The 19,927-nt window shown below is 44.4% G+C and overlaps 2 protein-coding genes across 5 annotated transcripts in view; one reads left to right on the top strand and one right to left on the bottom strand.

Annotated features, from left to right (window-relative positions):
- The window catches only part of LAMB1 (laminin subunit beta 1), a 73,716-nt gene that overhangs the window by 47,877 nt on the left and 5,912 nt on the right, over positions 1–19,927 (top strand). Inside the window, exons 23-29 of the mRNA XM_027123934.1 lie at positions 984–1,198; positions 1,916–2,012; positions 11,691–12,060; positions 14,729–14,913; positions 15,852–16,093; positions 18,751–18,954; positions 19,506–19,650. Of these exons, the coding sequence (XP_026979735.1) occupies positions 984–1,198; positions 1,916–2,012; positions 11,691–12,060; positions 14,729–14,913; positions 15,852–16,093; positions 18,751–18,954; positions 19,506–19,650 (1,458 nt within the window). The remainder of the gene's footprint in view (positions 1–983; positions 1,199–1,915; positions 2,013–11,690; positions 12,061–14,728; positions 14,914–15,851; positions 16,094–18,750; positions 18,955–19,505; positions 19,651–19,927) is intronic.
- DLD (dihydrolipoamide dehydrogenase) overlaps positions 13,541–19,927 on the bottom strand; it is a 50,291-nt gene continuing 43,904 nt past the window's right edge. For 3 of the 4 annotated variants that reach the window (XR_003436556.1, XM_027123936.1, XM_027123938.1), the window contains exon 15: positions 13,541–14,526. The gene's annotated coding sequence lies outside the window, so the exon portion shown is untranslated. The remainder of the gene's footprint in view (positions 14,527–19,927) is intronic. The other variant, XR_003436557.1, reaches the window with a different exon arrangement.

The raw sequence follows: 19,927 nt of genomic DNA, 5'->3' as shown, positions 1-19,927 counted from the left end.
CTCTTTTGGATGACTTCCACTCTCTTCCTCTTCCTCCTCCTTGGGGGATTTTATTCTTCAGGGGTTTGTCTCATCCGGGAAAATGCTTGTTCAGAGGGTAAGATTTCACTGGTGACAAAAGAAAGATGAGGATGATTTTTTTTTTCTTTACATCCTCATTTCCTGGCAGAGCTGAAGTGTCGAGCTGTGGCTCAGTGCCTGAAAGGGAACCAAAAGCTGTGTCACTGTCCCCATGATAAATGCCATCCCATAGAGTATATTGATGTTTATGTTCTGCCCATGAACTTGTTGATGGGCTGGGACTTCTGCGTCCTAAATACGCACTTTGGTCTGTACCTTTTCTTACGTCATTGATGGATAGAGCCTTCCAGCTTAAGGAAAAGAAAGAAGTAACATCTCTGAAGTCTCTGTTTTGGAACACATTATTTCTCTCTCATCACAAGATCAGCCAGCATTTCCTGCTGTGTCTGCAGGGCCCCAGGCCCCTGTCTTTGTTGATACAAACACGTGCGGAATGTTGAGGACCAGCAGGACCTGATTGCTTTAAGCCTTCCTAGCTTAAAGGGCTTGTCCCTGCCACGGCTCACACAGCCATGACTGTTCTTCCCTGCCAAGAGTTTGAAATCATTAGGTATCTCCGTTCCCACAGCATAGGTTTTATTTCCAGTTAAATCTTCAACTTTACAGTGAGTCACCAGCCGCTTATTCAATCAAGCGTTGTGAAAATACCGCCGGGCAGAATGTGTCACTTTGCAGGTCTGCCTGGGAAATGTCAGAACTGCATGGAACATCATAAGAAGATGAAGACCACAGTTTTAGATTTTTTTTAATCCCCTCTGTTCCTTTCTGTACTTGTTTGCATTTCCAAATCAAAATCTGGAGAGGGAAGATGGTAGTCATTTGATGTAGCTGACTTTTGCGTGATCTGTATGTTTTCCGAGTGTGACTCTGTAAGTACATCTGACCGGTGGTTCTTTTTTCAGAGTGTGTCTGCAATTACCTGGGCACCGTGCAGGAGCGCTGTAACGGCTCTGACTGCCAGTGCGACAAAATCACCGGGCAGTGCTTGTGTCTCCCTAATGTGATGGGCCAGAACTGTGACCGCTGTGCACCCAACACCTGGCAGCTGGCCAGCGGGACAGGGTGTGACCCGTGCAACTGCGACGCTGCTCATTCCTTTGGGCCGTCTTGTAACGAGGTGAGGTGTTGTGGCCAGCGGAGGCCGTCATGGCATATGGAAAGATGACTTTGAGTCCGGGTGACAGCTATTTGGTGGCCGGGCCCCAGTTAGAGAAAGGCACCCCTCCTTGTCACAGCCTTGCACCAGGGCACACAGCTTGGCAAACACGGCACAGACTGGATATCCACCATCCCCGGTCCCCCTTGGCTGGGGCTGTGTAACTGTGCCCAGAGGCCCCATCGGATGCACCTGTAGCACCGCAGCCTAGCACCCCAGCTGAAGGGGTACAGACTCGCTTTAGAATGGACGAGGGGGGCCGTTTTTTTTCAATACCTGGCTGCCGAATCAGGCTTTTTTTTCCTTAACCACACAGCCTGAAATGAGCCACATAGTCATACCCAACATTGTAGAGAGTTCTCCTGTTCCCTGACACACACAGAATGGTGAGTGAGTCACAGGTGGTCCAGGCTTGTGAGCGATATGAGGAAACATGTCAGTAAAGGGAGACGTGCCCTGGGCCTTCCGAGCCCCAGTTGCAGAAGAGCAGTTAGGAGACCCCGGCCTGGGGCCCTCAGCACCTGGGATCAGTGTAAGATGGCCTGTTCCTGGTCAGGTGTGAGGCCTTCTCAGGCAGACAGATGGGTCCCCCTTCCCGTAACTGGCAGCCGGCAAAGGCAGTGCAGCCTGGCCTGGGCCTGGCAGCCTGTCTGACCCGGCTCTGTCTTCTGGCCGCAGTTCACGGGGCAGTGCCAGTGCATGCCTGGCTTCGGAGGCCGCACGTGCAGCGAGTGCCAGGAGCTTTTCTGGGGGGACCCCAGCGTGGAGTGCCGAGGTGAGGCGCGGGCACCGGGCTCTCGGGTGGAGTGGGGGGGCCGGGTGTCTGAGGGAGCCTTCTGTCCAGTACAGCACAAATGAACTTGTCTATAAAAACGAGGTTTGATTACGAAAGAAATGCATGCTCATGGTTTAAACACAAAAAATCCTGGAGGCATGTAAGTGGTAAAAAGTGGACCTGCTGGCTTCCAGCTCTGTTCCCCAGGGGTGAGGTTTGTCTCAGCACAGACAAGCATACGTACGTACCCCAAATACACACAGAATGGCTTTATTTTTTTTTTATTATTTTTTAAGTGGAAGTATACTTGATTTACAGTGCATCAGGTGTACATCAGAGTGATTCAGTTATATATATGTGTGTGTGTGTGTATATAAACATACTTTTTCAGATTCTTTTCCTTATACGTTATGACAAGATATTGAGTAGAGTTCCCCGTGCTATACAGTAGGTCCTTGTTGGTTATCTATTTTACATATAGTAGTGTGTATAAATGTGAATCCCAACCTCCTAATTTATCCCTCCCCCACTCTTTCCCCCCTTGGTAACCACAAGTTTGTTTTCTATGTCTGCAAGTCTGTTTCATAAATAAGTTCATTTGTACTATTTTTTAGATTCCACCTATAAAGGGATATCATATGATATTTGTCTTTTTCTATCTGACTTCCTTCACTTAGTATAATCATCTCTAGGTCCATCCATGTTGCTGCAAATGGCATTATTTCATTCTTTTTTATGGTTGAGTAACCAGAATGGCTTTTAAAAATGCGTTCAACCAAAATGTGCTCATATTCACCATCGAGTTCTGCAAATTGACTCTCTCCCCCTCTGAACAGTATTTTGGGGCCAGCTTTCTTGTCTGCACAAGCAGAGCTAAATGTTCTGGTAAGATTGTTTGATCCCAGTGTAACAAGCAGGTGGTGCTGACAGTTAAAGCCCTCGGCAGGAGCGTACTGTCCTCATCAGCGGGGACAACAAAGGAACAGGTGACAGGAGCACCACGTCCCACTTAGGCTCATGATTAACCAGGACTGTGAGGGAAAACGATGTTTTCTTAAGAACAAAACTTGTTACAATCATGTGAATCAGAAGGATTGCTTAATTTTTTAGGCTGTTGCAGTTTTTTTTGACCTGCCAGGTTATTTTTAAGATCTTCAAGTAAAAGCATTTATGGGAAAGATTTTTAATAGACTGTTGCCATTCTGTATTCCTCTTCTTTCTTTCCTACTTGGGTTTTCTTCCCTGTGTTTTAAGTTTATAACAATGGATAAACATCTTCTGTAGTTTCTTATTTGCTCTTTGATCCATTTTCTTCGTCACACATCTGAAATTCTAGGTCCCTGTTGGACTCTACATTAAAAAAAAATACATCTTTTTCTTTTTTGGATACAACTGTAGTGAGAAATACTACAGATCTGCATGTTAGCGGTTCATTCAGAATATTCTGTCGAAAGTCCCAAACCTAGATACTACGTGTTCTTTCAGAGTCAACTCATCTGTTCCTTAACAGCCAGAAGACTTCAGACAGTGGACACGACCAGACCCAATGGCATATGATTTGTTTCTTTTCATTCGAGGTGTAGCCAGAAGGGTCTGTACTAACATCTTAGATGAGATGAAGGTTTGCTCCACAGAGGAGGTATGAAGGCTGTGTTGATAAGCGTGCTTTAATTCGTCATCCTTCAGTCCCGACGTTGGTTCTTAACGGGATCTGATTTTCTCACTTCCTTTAGAAGGTCCGTGACATTCAGTGGACCACTTGATTTGAGATGTCTCCTGCAAGTAAGATCCTGCTTAAAATCTGGCTTCTCCAGAGCTCTAACCACAATTCTGTTAAATTCCTCAATCTTGTACTGCCCCAAGGGCTTGATTTTCTCCAGATAATAGTTCTATCATTGCTTATAGCCTGATTCTGTCAGCATGTGTCATTGGCAAAATAGCTTTGGCTGCCAGAGCTTTCTGACCTTTTGCTCCATCTAAGCTTTATTAGCATGAAAAACCTGTTTTCTGGAGTCAGAGTCAATCAGAGGATTGTTCATTTAATACTCAGAACGTTACCCCTTACCCTTTAATCTTTAAACTTTCGCCTCTAAATCTGCCAGAGACATTGTGGCTTATAGGAACAGTATCAACTTGTTCAGGTCAAAAGTTAGATCATGTTTTAGAAAGTTTGCAGAGAGAAAGATCCACGGCATCCGTGTTCGCCAGCTTCTCTGTTCGTTTCATCTAGAAGAAAGGTCAGCCTGTTACATAAGAAACTATGGGGACCCAAATGCTTTCGACACCCTGTGGATGCAGCTCGTAACTGACAAGGCACTCAGAGAGGGTGAGAACTGAGTTAACGATGGGGGAATCCTGGCCAGCTGCGGGCCTTGTGCACACAGGATGGCAGTCGAAGCAGGACCAGTATAATATGATGAGGGCAGGGACAAAAATTCAGGAGTGGAACAGAGGCACCAGTGAAAACGGGAGGATAAGAACTTGAAGGGACAGGGTTCAGCGACCAGCAGGGACAAGAATAGGTGTCATCTGAAATTAGGCGGAACTATGGGGGGAAAAATGTGACCACTTTTCTCAAATTACATCATTCACTGCCCAAGAGTCTTCAGATTCAAATCATTTAGTTGAACAGGGCACAAGTTTAGACTTTCTGGGGCCACCTTGCTAACAATATGCTTATAGAAAGGCTTAGGTCAGAGCTAAGTAGTCTTCTTATGGAAAAAAATGGAGTTATGTCAAGGACAAACGAGTTGAGCCTCCAGCTCATGAATTGTTGAATGTTCCCATTGTCCTGGTGGGTTGGGGCTCTTGGCCGATGGTGCCAAGTCCGAACAAGCCCATCACTGTGCTGGATGGAGAGGATCTAGCCTACCCAGTCCTGAACGTGCCCGAGAAAGCCTCGGCCCGGAGCCCTGCCTTGTGCCCTGAGGACTGAAGGGGTCACAGGAGGAATCTTCCTGTTGACTGGTGGATAGCAGAAGCAGGGATCCTGGCTCTTGGAAAAGGCCAGTATTTCTTAAACCCAGGCTGATTGGAAATGTGGGCCATAGGTGAGAGGCTCTGGGGAGTGGCCATTTTTTTTTCATCCTGCTCGTTTCTCATTTCAAACTTTTTTGTAGAAAATCGAAGTACATTTTTTGTCAGACATAATTTTTTTTTTTTTTTTTAATGCTTGTCATCTTTTCTCAGGCTAGGATTCATTTACAATCACCCACCTTTTTATTTCCAGGGTGGCTCGGGAAATCAGATTTAATTTGATTCTTTAGAGAACCACAGATACTTTTGTTAGTAGAGGGAAGGCTTGTCTACGGCCATGTGCCAAATCCAGCTCATAGCCTGGGCTGGTGAATAAAGTTTTAATGGAACACAGCCATGCCCATTTGTTTACATATTGTCTGGGGCTGCCTTCGTGCTGCAGTGCCCAAGTTGAGCGGTTGTGACAGAGCCCATAGGGCCTGCAAAGCCTAAATACGCACTATCTTTTTTTTTTTTTTTTTTTTTTTGCGGTACGCGGGCCTCTCACTGTCGTGGCCTCTCCCGTTGCGGAGCACAGGCTCTGGACGCACAGGCTCAGCAGCCATGGCTCACGGGCCCAGCCGCTCCGCGGCATGTGGGATCTTCCCGGACCGGGGCACGAACCCGTGTCCCCTGCATCGGCAGGCGGACTCCCAACCACTGCGGCACCAGGGAAGCCCCGCAGTATCTTTTATAGCAAACATTTGCCAACTCCTGGGCCAGACAGCCAGCTCATTTCTGCCGGTGAAGTCATAGTCATTCCCCCAATTTTCATTTCAAAACTGAAGTTACAGTACTGAGGCCAAAAAAAAAAAAAAGGTGGGGCTGGAGGAGGTAGAGAATTTAAAGGAAAAGAAAATCGCATTTCAGAGATGAAAAAGCATTTAAATTTCCCGCATTAAAGTAAAATAGAAAAGCCTAAGTAAAGTAAGAGTAAAACTTTGGGCATGATAGCACATCCTGGGGTCCCTTATTGCTGTGAGGCAAGGTCCACGGCAAAAGCCAATAAACCCAGTCACCTGATTTTAGGATATAGCACTCTCTCGCTCCCCAGGCAGGTTCAAGTTTCAAAAGGGAAGAGGGGGGACCAACACAACCCTGAGTGACTGCCCACTGGTGCCCAGTGGGGAGTGGATGCAGCAGAGGAGAGCCACTCCCTGAGAGGGGGGCTGGGGGGGCGGAGCTTGTAGGCTGTGGGAAAGGGTAGGTAAAGTAGCAGGATGGCTGGAGGTAAGTGGTGCTGTCCTTTGCAGCATCAGAGGAGGGAAGCCCGGTAGGAACTGGAGTCACTTGGCAGGTGTCATGGAAACTGTCTTCGTGGAGACTAACGAGGAGCTTTGGTTTCACCATTGGGGATGGATTTTCTTCAATGGGCAGGGGAGGTCTGCAGACAGGGAGGGGAGGATACAAGGAGAGCAGAAAAGTTATACCTGCTGATAAAGAGGCACACGGGCTGACGTTTCCCATTCTGGCATTCACTTGCTAACGCTTTCCTCTAGATCTCAATATCTCTAAAATGGGTACAATATTTTTCATCTGCCTACCTCTTAGAGAACATGTTTTATTTACTTATTTTTTTAATTGAAGTATCGTTGCTGTACGATATGTTAGAGGTGTCCAGTATAACGATTCACAATTTTTAAAGGTTATACTTCATTTATAGTTACTATAAAGTATTGGCTATATTCCCTGTGTTGTACAAGATACCCTTGTAGCTTATTTTATACCTAATAATTCGTACTTCTTGTTTTAAATGATGAGAAAACTTAGTAAAAATTGACAGAACCCGCTGCCCACATAACCAAGAATATATTTATAGGTGAAGGTAGAATTCTCATGGCTCGTTAAAATGATGACTGTCTCATTTTTAGAATGCTGTTCGTCATCTTCACAATTTGTTCAGCTTAGAAATCAGGGAACAACTTTTGCTATATACACTCTTCTTCCCAAGAGAAAGTTTTTGATCCTCTGCCAGATAATCCCATTCCTTAAAGCCACACTGAGTTCCAGGTCCCCCTGGACCTATGCCTTTCTCTGAAGAGAGGAGAAAACCCACTGGCCTCCGTCAGAGACAGCCTGCACAGTTAGCTGATAATTTTTCCCATCCCAGTGAATGTGAGAGATGATTGATTGGAGAGTCTCCTTCACAGTTTTAGTGTCCTTGAAGTTTTAAATTGTCAGGTGAGAACCAGCCTTTACTCTTACGGGAGGTCTTTTTACAAGGTCCTAAGTGTGGGCCTTCTAGTTCTTGCCTCCCAGGTGACCCCATGAGAGAAGCAGTTCTGCAAACTCAATGAGGGAAAGAAGCACGTGCCCACTGGCACTTTAGCGGTTTCCCAGCTTCAGTTTGAAATGAAAACCTGACGTGTTTTAGGTAGTCATTTGGTACCCTTCCAGAGAAAGGTCAGGATTGACTTCTTCAGTGATGAAACTGCAATCCAGCCATCTATGAAATTTGACTCTACTTTTCAAATGGAGGAATGTTGTCAGCTGAGTGGGTCCTGGTCTCTGGAGGGCACCGAAGCTCTGCCCCGCCCCGCCTCTGTGATGCTGGTCTTGAGGGTAAGGGTCCAGAGATCAGCTGGGACGAGAATTAGGTGGACTATGGGAAAAGAACATGACCGTTCTTCTCAAATTATGTAATTAATTGCCAAATATGCTTTCCATTGCTAATCTTTCAGTTGAAGTGGTTTGTTGGAGGGCACAGGTTTAGACTTTCTGGGACCACCTATATGCTTCTGGAAAGACTTGAGTCATAGCTAAGTATTCTCCTTACGGATAAAAAATGTAGCTGTGTGAAAGACAAACAAGGAAAGCCTTAATGGGAGGGCACTTGCCTTCTAAATCCCAGTTTGGGGCCAGTATTTTCCCCCTCAAATATTCCCATGACAGAATGAGAGCAAGACATGTCTTTACCAATGACCTAAATAAAAATTGTTAGAGAAATTAAATTTAACATATGCACACAGCCCTTGCCCCCAGCATGCATCTAGTGAAAACCTCTTTAGGACTGAACTGCACCATGCCTTTGCATTATCTAGGGGAAAGAAAGGCTTTCTAAGCATGTGCAGCATCTGCTACCGTTGTCCCAAGCCTAAGGGGGATGGTAAAATAGGACAGATCTGCTGGGCCACTGAGGCCCCAAACAGGGCTTCCTGCTGGGGCCTGCGGGACAGGAGCGACTGACAGTCTGATTCATTTAACGTGGCATCATGAAGGCCCCCCACTTGCACAGGTCCTGAGGTCTGTGCATCAACTTACATGGCTTGACTTGAGGCTCATGACTGCTCCACTCCACACACACATACACACTTAACAGGCAAAAGGGAGGAGAACAGCTGGGAAGATAACAGTCAGTACTCCCCAAAATGGGGTGTAGCAGCCCTCAGCATCAGCATCTCCTGGCAACTGCTAGAAATACAAATTCTCAGACCTCACTGGTTCCAGATCTGGGGGTGGGGTGGAAATGTGTTAAATGAGTCCTGCACGTGATTCTGATGCGTGCCGGAGTTTGAGAGGCTAGGACCTAGATGACCCAGGTAACTCACAGCTTTTTGGAAGATGACTAAATTTTATAAGATATGGAAATTCATTCCTAAAGTCTGAAGTTCTTCCCATCCTCCTGATTGTAGAAACTGATGAAGGCCGTGGTTTCCCCAAGCTTTTCCCATTCTTTTTCTGGGGTGTCATTAGGTATTCCACTAGAGAAAGATCCCACAGTCCAGTGAGTCTGGGATATGACTGGGTAAAAAAAATAAAAAAAAAAAATGTGAAACAGGGTTTTTCCTGCAGAACTCCTATGAGTTTAATACACTGTTTGTTTTGAACCTTCAAGAGGAGGATGTAGAATTTCCCGAAACTGCTTGATCATGGAACTCTCATTTCTGGGAACATCTCCTAGAACTAATTAATGGTCTAGGGAAGACAGTTATCCACAGCTCACCTAAGCTGCTTCCCGATTCATGAGAATGCCCCAGAGAACACAGGAAAATGAAACATGCCTCGAAAGAAACAAAATGCTTAAGGAAAAAGAAGTTTTGTTTTGAAAACCTAAGGTACCAGGAAAATGCTATAGATTTTAAATTCTGAAGGTTAAAGACTGGAGTATTCCAAACTTCAAATTGTTTAATCATCATGTTATGGCAAATATGCAAAGACAAACGTAAGGCCATGACAGCTTTTTTCCCATGGAAATATGATCAAGCAACACTCTGGGCAGGAACCACCAGACACTTGGACATAGAATGATAAGAATAAAAACATTTATTGAGTGCTTACTCTGGACCAGACACTTCTCTGAATATTTTAGAGTTGTTATTTCATCCTGAAAGCAATCCTAGGAGCTAGGTATAATCATTACCCCTTTTATGCAGAAAGCTATGACTCAGTTTCTGTCCTCCCCAGGGCCGCATAGCTGGGTGTGGGGAAGGCAGGATTCACCACCAGGCAGCCTGTGCTCTTATTACAACGCTGTGCTACTCAAACTTGCCGCTTGAGATCGTGGAGTGTAGTTGGCAAAGGCCAGGAAAAGCTAAACAATACAAGGCAAGGTGTGAGGATGTTCAGGTGAACGGTCCAAGCCACAAACACGTCTTTCTGGCTTTGGAGGATAGAGGCGTTTTGTTTCTCAGGACCATCGGTGAAACTGGTTCTAGAAGATGTTTTATTAGAAAGTCTTTCAGAGGCAATCATACCTATTGACTCAAGAAGGGGTTTTTTGTTTGTTTTTAATTTGTTTTTGAATTACAATGTTGTGTTTTAGATGTACAGCACAGTTATTATATATTCTTTTTCAGATTCTTTCCCCCTATAGGTTATTATAAAATACTGTATAGTTCCCTGTGCTGCACAGTAGGTCCTTGTTGTTTATCTATTTTATACATAGTAATGTATATATGTTAACCCCAAACTCCTAAGTTATCCCTCCCTTCCCTCACCTTTCTCCTTTGGTGACCGTAAGTTTGTTTTCTATGTCTTAGGGTTTATGTGTTCTGTAAGTAAGTTCATCTTTTTTTTTTTTGGATTCCACATATAAGCAATATCATATATTTGTCTTTGACTTCCGTCACTTAGAATGATAATCTCTAGGTCCATCCATGTTGCTGCAAATGGCAGGGTAATATTGTGTGTGTGTGTGTGTGTGTGTGTTATACACCATATCTTTCTCCATTCCTCTGCTGATGGACACTAGGTTGCTTCCGTGTCTTGGCTATTGTAAATAGTGCTGCTGTGAGCACTGGGGTGCAAAGCTACCTCAGAGAGGATGATTCTGTTATGCTTTGCCACAGTTGACATTGCGACTTAGGAGGATTATTTTCTTCTGTAGGGGTGTATGGATGTCTCTTGCATACCTGTATCAAAAGCGAGGTTAAAGGCTCGTTTGGCAAAGACGGTTGAACTCCAGTTTGCAAGTTGACCTTGTACTCAGAGCTGAGAATGGAGAAATGGTTACAGGTGTACCTTTGCCCTTGGAGTCCACAATCTAGTTAGGGAAATAGGATCTTTTTGTTTTTGTTTTTATCCCTACCTTCTCCCAGAAAGGATTTAAGGCCAGCAATAAGATGTGTGTACAGGCCTTTTGTTATTCAAACACTGTACAGATACTGTGAAATGTCAAGTGTTGATATAAAACCAAGTTAGTCACCTGAGCTTTGGGACTCTGAGCCAGGGTTCAAAGGCATAGGCATCGTGATGGGTAATCTCAGCCACAGGCCGTTGGCCAAGAACGCAGATTTCACCCTGTACCATTTGGTTCTGCCTAAGGTGCCCACCCTGTTGGGCCAGTGAGAGGTTGGGACTGAATGGCTCCCAAGGCCTTTCCTATCACTTCAGATGTTTTATGAGCCTCTGCTCTTAGGGCTAGGGGTGGTTATCACAATGGCAGACACCCACCCACGAGTTAGATGATACTGAGTTGAAAGCCTGAGTTAGAGGATACTGAGTTGAAAGCCTTTTAAATCGGATACTTGGAATTCCTGAGACTTCTGCCTGATTTCGTTTTCTTTTTATCAACTTTATTGCATTTCATCAAGCATTCACTGTTGTGCTTTGTGACCAGGTAGAGGGATGTTGGTGTGTTGCTCATTACTGCTATATCTCAAGCCAGAGGCCTCATGTCACCAGGCCGTCACCTGAACTGTCTGTCCTGGGAGGATCTACAGATGGGTCAGAAAAAGAGGGAGGCAAAGGCAGGACAGAGCTTAAGAGCACAGGCTCTGGAGCCTGCCAAGTGCTGAGATAGAATCCTGGCTTGGCCATTTCCTTGCTGGAAGACTTGGCAGTCATGTAACCTCTCTACACCTCAGTTTCCACATCCATAAAACTGATGATTGTAACACCTGGTTCCTGCAGGGTTATGTTAAGGATTAAATGAGATGATGCATGTAAACCATCTGTACAATGGCAGGCACAATGGTGTACAGTGGTGTTCACTTAAAAAAAAAAAAAAAACTATCATCACTATTATAGTTAAGACGTGATTAGCCAGGGTTGAGATAACGTGTGTTCTGGAGGAAGCAGCTGCAGTCTCTTTGCAAACCGTTGGTAAACTGTCGTGGACCATTTACAAACCTTCCCATTTTAACGGTGACTGAGGATTCTAACTGCCAAGTCGCTGAGGTTGGGGCTCTAGTAGCTCAGCCAGCACTGCCATCTCCCTTCTAGCCTGTGACTGCGACCCCAGGGGCATCGAGACACTGCAGTGTGACCAGTCCACCGGCCAGTGTGTCTGCGTCGAGGGTGTGGAGGGTCCACGCTGTGACAAGTGCACTCGGGGGTACTCGGGCGTCTTCCCCGACTGCATGCCCTGCCACCAGTGCTTTGCCCTTTGGGACGTGATCGTCGCCGAGCTGACCAACAGGACCCGGAAGTTCCTGGAGAAAGCCAAGGCCTTGAAGATCAGTGGCGTGATTGGGCCTTACAGGGAGACTGTGGACTCGGTGGAAAAGAAAGTCAACGAGATCAGAGACATCCTGGCCCAGAGCCCAGCCGCCGAGCCGCTGAAGAACGTCGGGAACCTCTTTGAGGAAGCAGAGTAAGTAGCTGATGGACCAGAGTAACAGCTCACTATGCTGTTTCCACTCGATGAATCCACAGCGTGGCCCTTCCACCAGGAGGCGTGGTTAGTGCTGTGAGTGAAAACAGGTAACTGGGCCATTTGTTTTCCCAGCAGTCGCTGCTCTGGGCATGGGGGTGAGTGGACGATGGCTCATTGTTGGGGACCAGAGTTGCAGTGCAAAATGTGTGAACGTTATATTCAGCACTCTTCTCTGCAAACAGTATTCTCGGGCAGTAGAATGGTAAGGATGCTGGATTCAGAGAGAAGGGATCCGTAACGGAGTCACAGCTGGGTTACTTGCTAGGCTTGTGAACTTGAATGACTCACTCATTTCTAAGCCTCTCTCTTCTCTCCTGCGGAGGAGGGGAGGATAGTATTTACCTTTCCCTGACAGAGTGACAAAAGGACTGATCTATGAAATGGTAAGGTAATTGCAGAAAACAGTATGAATTGTTATTATATGTTTTGCTACTACCAGGAAAAGTCCATTACCACAAATAAGACTCCTATTTCTAGGTTATTTCCACTGCTCAGCTGTTGGTCCACTAGAGCAGTGCTTCATTCATCCAATTATAACAAGTTCTCTGTGATGAAAATTCCTCTTCTTAGCCCTTCTCTGGGTAATCATCTCTCTAATTGGAAAGTGTGTATTTTGCCAGTGGAAGCAGAGAGAATTGAGCAAAGTGATGCTGAACTTTCTCCCATTTTTTTCTCCCATTTTTCCCAGCCAGTCATCTTTCCTGCTCTCAAACATTCCAATTCCCTTTGCCAAAAAGGACCCCCCGCCCCGGCCCCGACCCAAAACAGCAGAAGGTCTAGGCTAAAGGACAAAACAGGAAAGGGTATGAAGCATTTGTGTTTCCCCAAATGCTATGGGTTTTTATTGTAGACTCACCATTTGGCATGAGCAAGGGGGTTGTTTCATGGCTAAGTCCTATACATTAAGGCGATATTATATCGTGACAGAACTACGGTAACATTTTTGTGTGATGGGACTTTTAATCAGCATCTCTAAGAAGTGAGATGGCCTTTTCGTCTCAGCACTGTGTATGAGAAGCAGGAAGCTAACCACTGACATTAGCTCAAGTACCTTCCTAGACCTAGATTTAAAGTAACTAGTCCCTTGATTTCAAGCCTCAGATCTCATGGCCAAGATCATGCGGTTGACCAGGGTGTTAGGCGATGTCTGATGTGGGGCCATAATGCACTTAGTGAGGAACTCAACCTCATTAAAAAGACTGTGGTACAACTCAGCCTTCTTACACGTAGCGATAATGAGCTGTGGAAGGCCCTGTGGAAGGCCCTGGTCTGAGTGCAAGCCCATTTAGGAAATGATGTCTTGACCTGGGTGCCATGCACCTTAAGGGAAAACAAGAGCGACTACACTCCTCAGACAGCCCTGGTCCTACCTTCACTCTTCACCTAATCAGACAGATTGTAATCACCTCAGGAACATCAATTTCATCAATCTTTTTTCAACACAGTATCCAAGGACGCATGGTCTAGGATCCAAAGGGGCATTATTTACAAATATACAATGTGAGATTTGACTTTGTAAAAGTATGACATTGTACGAGACCTGAGGAAAAATGAAAGCCTTCTGTCAATCAACCGATTAATAAAAGCAAAGCACTGAAAAAAAAGAAACTAGCCTCAGGAAAAGAGCCATCAGGTTTACTAAATGTAATGTAACCCGCAAATCCTTTTAAGCACTTTTTCTTTGAGTTGGGTCATGGTATTCTCTCAGCCTTAAACATCATTTTTCGACTGGCCCCCAACCTTTCAGCATCTCTGCATTTTCCCCGTTTTTTGTACAATTATATTCCTGAGAAGACAATAATACTGAGTTAGGTGATACCCAGGGGTAAGGTCTTCTCAAATATTCCTTTCTTTGAGATACATACACACATGCCCACTGTATATACGAGTAATTTACAAATAGATGCCTAAAGTACAGCTTTGGAGACAGGAAGATACAGAACAAAATGCAGTTGGGTTTAGATTCCAAATGAAATATTCCATTCTTACTGGTACTACCTTCTTTCTCAGGAAAAACGAAAGGGTTGCTTTGTTGGTGGAAGGAGGAGGCTCCTTTGATGAGACGTGGCTTGAAGGGGGTCGGGTATGAAAAGCTCCTTTGGGTTGCTCCCACTGTCTTCCTGGTGGCGGTGGGGCTTGCTTTCTGAATGTCCCATCTTGAAGGAGATCCCTGAGGTTCACATGGGAGCATTTTTGGTGGGTGGCTGGGAGGCATAATTGTACACTGGAGTCACTTACATCTTTCGAGTTTGTGGGATTGTATGGGCTTGAAGCTGCTTATGTACAGAGCTGGTACTCCACGCTCTGGAACTGTGCTCATGTTACATCAGACATTCGGAATCACTCCTGTAGTCCATCCGCCACAACACAGCCGAGTGGTGCTGCTGTGTTTTTCTTCAAAGTCTTGAAGAAAGAAAAATTATTAGATTTAACAGTCTCTCTTAATGATAAGAATAAAATCAGTACTTAAAGATAACTACAGACTACTGAATCGGTCTGAAATTACAGAGTAATAGATAAAGTATTAGTAGAAAATGTAAAATTGAGACTTCGAGTTTTCCCTTTGGTTTATTTTCCTTCGGTAAATGTGTCCTCCTCCTTACAGGAAACTAACCAAAGATGTTACAGAAAAGATGGCTCAAGTAGAAGTAAATTTATCCGACACAGCTACGCAAAACAACAGCACGGCCAGAGAACTAGATGCTCTACAGACAGAAGCAGAAAACCTGGATAACACAGTGAAAGAGCTTGCTGAACAACTGGAATTTATCAAAAATTCAGATATTCGGGGTGAGCACTTTTTTGTGCAAATACTTAATCCTGGGCAATGGATTTTACCACCTGTCTAACCTTTTAATAGAGCACTTTCAGAAGAAAATTAAGTGCTTTGTAATCAGTTTTAAGCTTTTTCACATTGAGACTCTGGCACAAATGAGGATTAAAGTCCCCATTTTACAAACATGGGACATGGGGCACAGAAGGGGTTGCACGGAGCGAGCAGTGGTTGTTGCATTAGAATGGCATGCGTTTTCTGATTTTTAATTTTTTTCTCCAGTTAGTGGTTTACCTCCTTGGCTTCTCTTGGAAACGGGCTCTTGTAAAAAGTTAAGAAATTAAGTTGATACTTCTGCGTATCGTTTTATATTCAAGAATGTTACTTGGTCAGGAAATCACATTTTCAAATCGTTTATTGGTATCGAAGGCCGTATTATAGGACCTTCCCTCCCCAAAGCAAAAGAAAGTTAAAAATGTGTCAGATCACCCTATCCATCCTGCTTTATGCGTGATTGCTTATTTTTTTGGCTAGATCCTTAAAGCCAAAACACATCAAGCTGTTTTATGTATATAATATTAGCCATTTGAGTGGGTCTAAATAGTTAAGTGAGAAAAGGGAAAAATCATCTGGACATGTAATCTACAGGCTGCCTGACACCAGCTATTTAGAGAGAACTGGACGCTTGCCTGTGTGTAGGAACAACATCTGCATGATCGACTTAATTTTCTAATCCAGATGTTTGGCATCCTCCAGAGCCAGAGTTAGGTGCTAACGGGACAAAGTGTATTCATTGATCATGAGAGGAAAGTTACATTTCTTCATAAAGATTTTATTCCTTGAATTTTAAAACAAAACCACATAAGGTCAGTTTAGACGCGAAATACAGCCGTTGCTTGACGGGGAGATGGAGTACAAGGGGATTAACTATGGGCAATTTCATTTCATGCCCTAGGCGCCTTGGACAGCATCACCAAGTATTTCCAGATGTCTCTCGAGGCAGAGGAGCGTGTGAACGCCTCCACCACAGATTCCAGTGGCCCCGTGGAGCAGTCGGCCCGCACTCGGGACAGAGTGGAAGACTTGATGTTGGAGCGAGAGTCCCAGTTCAGGGAAAAACAGGAGGAGCAGGCCCGCCTTTTGGATGAACTGGCAGGCAAACTACAAAGTCTTGACCTTTCAGCTGCTGCCGAAATGGTAAGGTTTGAGGGTTTGGCCTCAAGGCTGCCATGCTTCAGGAGAAAAAACACCCTGCTTTGTCGTTAACATTGTCCACTTTGCAAATGAGTCAGCAGGAGGGAAACTCCGCGGCTCAGTCTCTGGCCCACAGTCTGGGGTATCCAGTGACCAAGCCAGATTAAACACAACAGTGTGTGGGTTTCCAACCTTCCTCTCTCCTAGAGGTTTCTCTGTGGTACAACCAAGAATCAGCACTACTATCCCCAGGCTGCTGAATTGAGTCACTGCCTTATCTAAACTGGATCCTTTTTATACTGTGGACATTTTTTACTTTGTTCTGATTTGAATTGCTCCCTCCATCTCAGGGGAGCAATTGAGAATCATTCTGGGAGAGACTTCTTAAAAAAATTAAAGGGCACTAAAGAATTTTTTTTCATGGGTGGGTGGGTGTTAAAATGCTCCCCTGTCCCAGTAACTTCACCTAGTGAAGACCAGCCTAGGAAGTGGATTCATTTCCCGGAAGCTTTTAAAAAGTAATTCTGAAGCCAAATGAAACTGAGTAGCGAGTTCAATGAAAATCAGGCAGAAAGCCAAAAACAAAAGCCAAACTAAGCCTGTTTCTTCCTCTTGCTCCCCTATTGTTTTTCATGGAAGAGCACCCATCCGAGAGACTCTGGAGGATGTTTTTATATACTGTACCTTTATTTTATAAGGCTTCTGCTCTCTTACCTTAGAACAGAGGGTCAGTACAAGGGGGAAGGTGGGTTCCTAGGAAGCTGAGTTCAGGCTTCGCTACAATTTTGTCTTAGTAACAGTCCCCCGCCCTCTCAGCCTTCTTCCCCCCCCCACCCCCTCTCCGAAATAGACAAAAACACACTGTGCTTTCTAATTAATGCCTACAAGGTTATATTTTCATTATCTTAGGAAACTTGATGGCATCTAATGGAAATAGGAAGTTAGGAGATCTCCTGTCACCATTTCTCTAATAGAGAAAGAGGCCTAGATCAATGTGTAATCGCACCTGAGACAAAGCCATCACAGGCGAGCGTGAAATGCCAAATCTTCCTTCCTTCCTTCGGTATATTGGCTCTTTCCATATAAATTCTAATTAAAAACTAGTCATCACAAACAGAATCTCTCCAAACTAAAATGAAAAGCAGATAAGCATGCTAAAGGATGTTTGCTCTGCAGCAGAGGGTGTCTGGGGGGAGGGAGGGCTGCAGCAGATGCCTCTGGCCACAGGAGCAGGAGCCCTGCCCTGGGCCTGCTTTCTGTCAGGGGCCTGGCCTAGGAACAGCCTACACTCCTTCCATCTCCCACTCTGTTCGTGTGTTAATGATCCTGCGAGAGTTCCCTTTATAGAGTCCACACCACCACTTATCGTGTAGAAAAATTTTTGCTCCTTTGTGTTTTTCAAGTACCTTTGGTTCTTGTCTTTGTGTATATTTAGTTAGACCCATGCTGGTTTTTTTTTAAGCCTGCCAGGCTGCTAAAACAAAACAGATCTTCTAGTGTGCTGCCAGATAGTTTTTAGAAAGCATCTCTTCTTGATTAAGGCTCATGTTCTTGTACAGCATGCGGAATAAATGTTATTTTCTGAAGCTTTTTATGTGCTGTAAACCAGACACATTAATGACTATTATTTTGAGATATAATGGGATTATAATTATTACAAAACTATTAGGTTAAACAGTTGACTGTATTTATTCAAAAACTACTCTTTTACTTATTAAAAGGAGTACTTGTTTGGGAGTATCCTGTTAACTGTTTTTCACTGTAGTATATATAGCTTTTGCCTCTTTTCAACGTGACCATTTTCCACAAAAGGATAGATAGCTCTAAATGTAATTTTTCTTCCTGCTCAGCCTTTTCCATCATATAGCAATCTTGTAATTTGCTGTGTATATTCTACAACGAAGCCCTGGTCTTTGGAAGTTTCTGGTAGATAAGAAAGGAGGAGTCTGGAGGAGTCTGGCAGGGCCGTTGGGAGGTTATTTGGAAAGTTATACCCGTACCTTTGTCTTCTCTGTTCCTCTCCCCTGTGGAATGTTCCCCCACTTCCCCTGCACAGATCCCACCAGCCAATACTCCTTCCCAAACTACAGTAATACTCAGTGGTCTCTGCTTTGCCTGCTTTCCTTCGCACTTGCAGCATCTGACCTATTCTTGGCCGTTTTACCTAGAAAGATCTGTCTTCCTTACTAGATGGGAAATTACTAAAAGGCCCGATAATGGGCCTTTTATATCACCCTTTTCACCAGAACAGTTAACAGGGTGCTAAGTCCAAAGAAGGTTCTCAATACTTTTTTTTTTTTTTTTTTTTTTTGGTAAATCCTACCAGTTAGGAGAAAGGGGACGGGACACATTCTTTGGCTTTCATATGGGCTGACTTCAGCCTGATGGAGCAGATAACATTTGCACCCTGCACAGAACCCATATAGCATTGCAGTTCATTAGGGCAGAAGGTACTGATGCAGGGCTGTAAATCATCGTTTCCTTGGAACTAAGCAGGTTAGCTCAGCCCTGAGCTCTTTGCTCCGCTCTATCCTGAATACTGTTTTCGAGCACCCTCGCTGAGGACCACCTACACGCTCTCTGGGGCCACCCAGGCTCTGCACAGCTGTTGGCTGCAGCGGACTCACTGCACCCCGTGCTTGTTCCTTGGCTCGCTGCAGACGTGTGGAACACCTCCGGGAGCTTCCTGTTCCGAGACCGAATGTGGCGGCCCAAACTGCAGAACTGACGAAGGACAGAAGCAGTGTGGGGGGCCCGGCTGTGGCGGGCTGGTCGCTGTCGCACACGGCGCCTGGCAGAAAGCCATGGACTTTGACCGAGATGTCCTGAGTGCCCTGGCTGAGGTGGAACGGCTCTCCAAGATGGTAATTCAACGGATGGGCTGTTTTTGTTTCTTTCCTTTCCGTTATGGACTGGAGGATCTGAATGGGCCAAGTCAATTCCAAATGCTGACTAAAACGAAAAGGCCTAAGTTTTTGTGAGGTCAGGGAAAGAGAGGAGGAAGTTTTTATTCATAGATGGTTTAAGAATCTACTTGCTTCTCACAATAAATTGAAATAACCATGTATTAACTATGGGTCCAGGGTTATGAATACCTCCAGCTGTTATTTCAATTGAGCCTTTATTCTTCTGAAGTGACATGAAGTATTAACTTCCTGTTAACTGAAGTATGTAGGTTGGTACCTGAGAACAAGACTAACGAACATCTACACCACCAAATGTTTTGGAGGAATTAAAAACAACTAGAAAAAAATTTTATATGCTAGCCCTAGCTATTTAAGACTGTTGTATAGGAACTGGTATAGTGAATACTTTGTCTATACAAGAATATAATATGGTTGAAGGGGAGATGTTTGTTTCTAAAAAGTTTTTCGACATCATTTTCTGGACCATGTATTTTATTCCCCATACATAGGTCTCTGAAGCAAAACTGAGGGCAGATGAGGCAAAACAGAATGCTCAAGCTGTTCTGTTGAAAACCAATGCTACCAAAGAAAAAGTGGACAAGAGCAATGAGGATCTGAGAAATCTGATCAAGCAAATCAGGAACTTTTTGACCCGTAAGGAACTTTTTCATTTCTACTTTTAGACATTTCTTCCTGTCCAACAATTTTTTAAGAGTGTTTGAGAGGCCATAATTCAAATCTGCCTTGTAGATAAAAAATTCTTGCAGGGAATAAAATACTTCCAAATTTTTAAATGTATATGTAAATAACCTCTAACTTATGCTGAAACAGACACACCCGATGTGATACCCACGTAACAAATCAAGAAGTCAAACATACACTATGAGAACTAAATTTGAAATTTGTGTTAGAGATTACATATAATGTGTCA

Source organism: Aethalodelphis obliquidens, unplaced genomic scaffold, assembly GCF_003676395.1.
Source record: "Aethalodelphis obliquidens isolate GAN/ISIS:26980383/991018 unplaced genomic scaffold, ASM367639v1 scaffold27, whole genome shotgun sequence".
Taxonomy (NCBI): Eukaryota; Metazoa; Chordata; class Mammalia; order Artiodactyla; family Delphinidae; genus Aethalodelphis; species Aethalodelphis obliquidens.
This window is presented reverse-complemented; position numbering and strand designations above follow the sequence as displayed.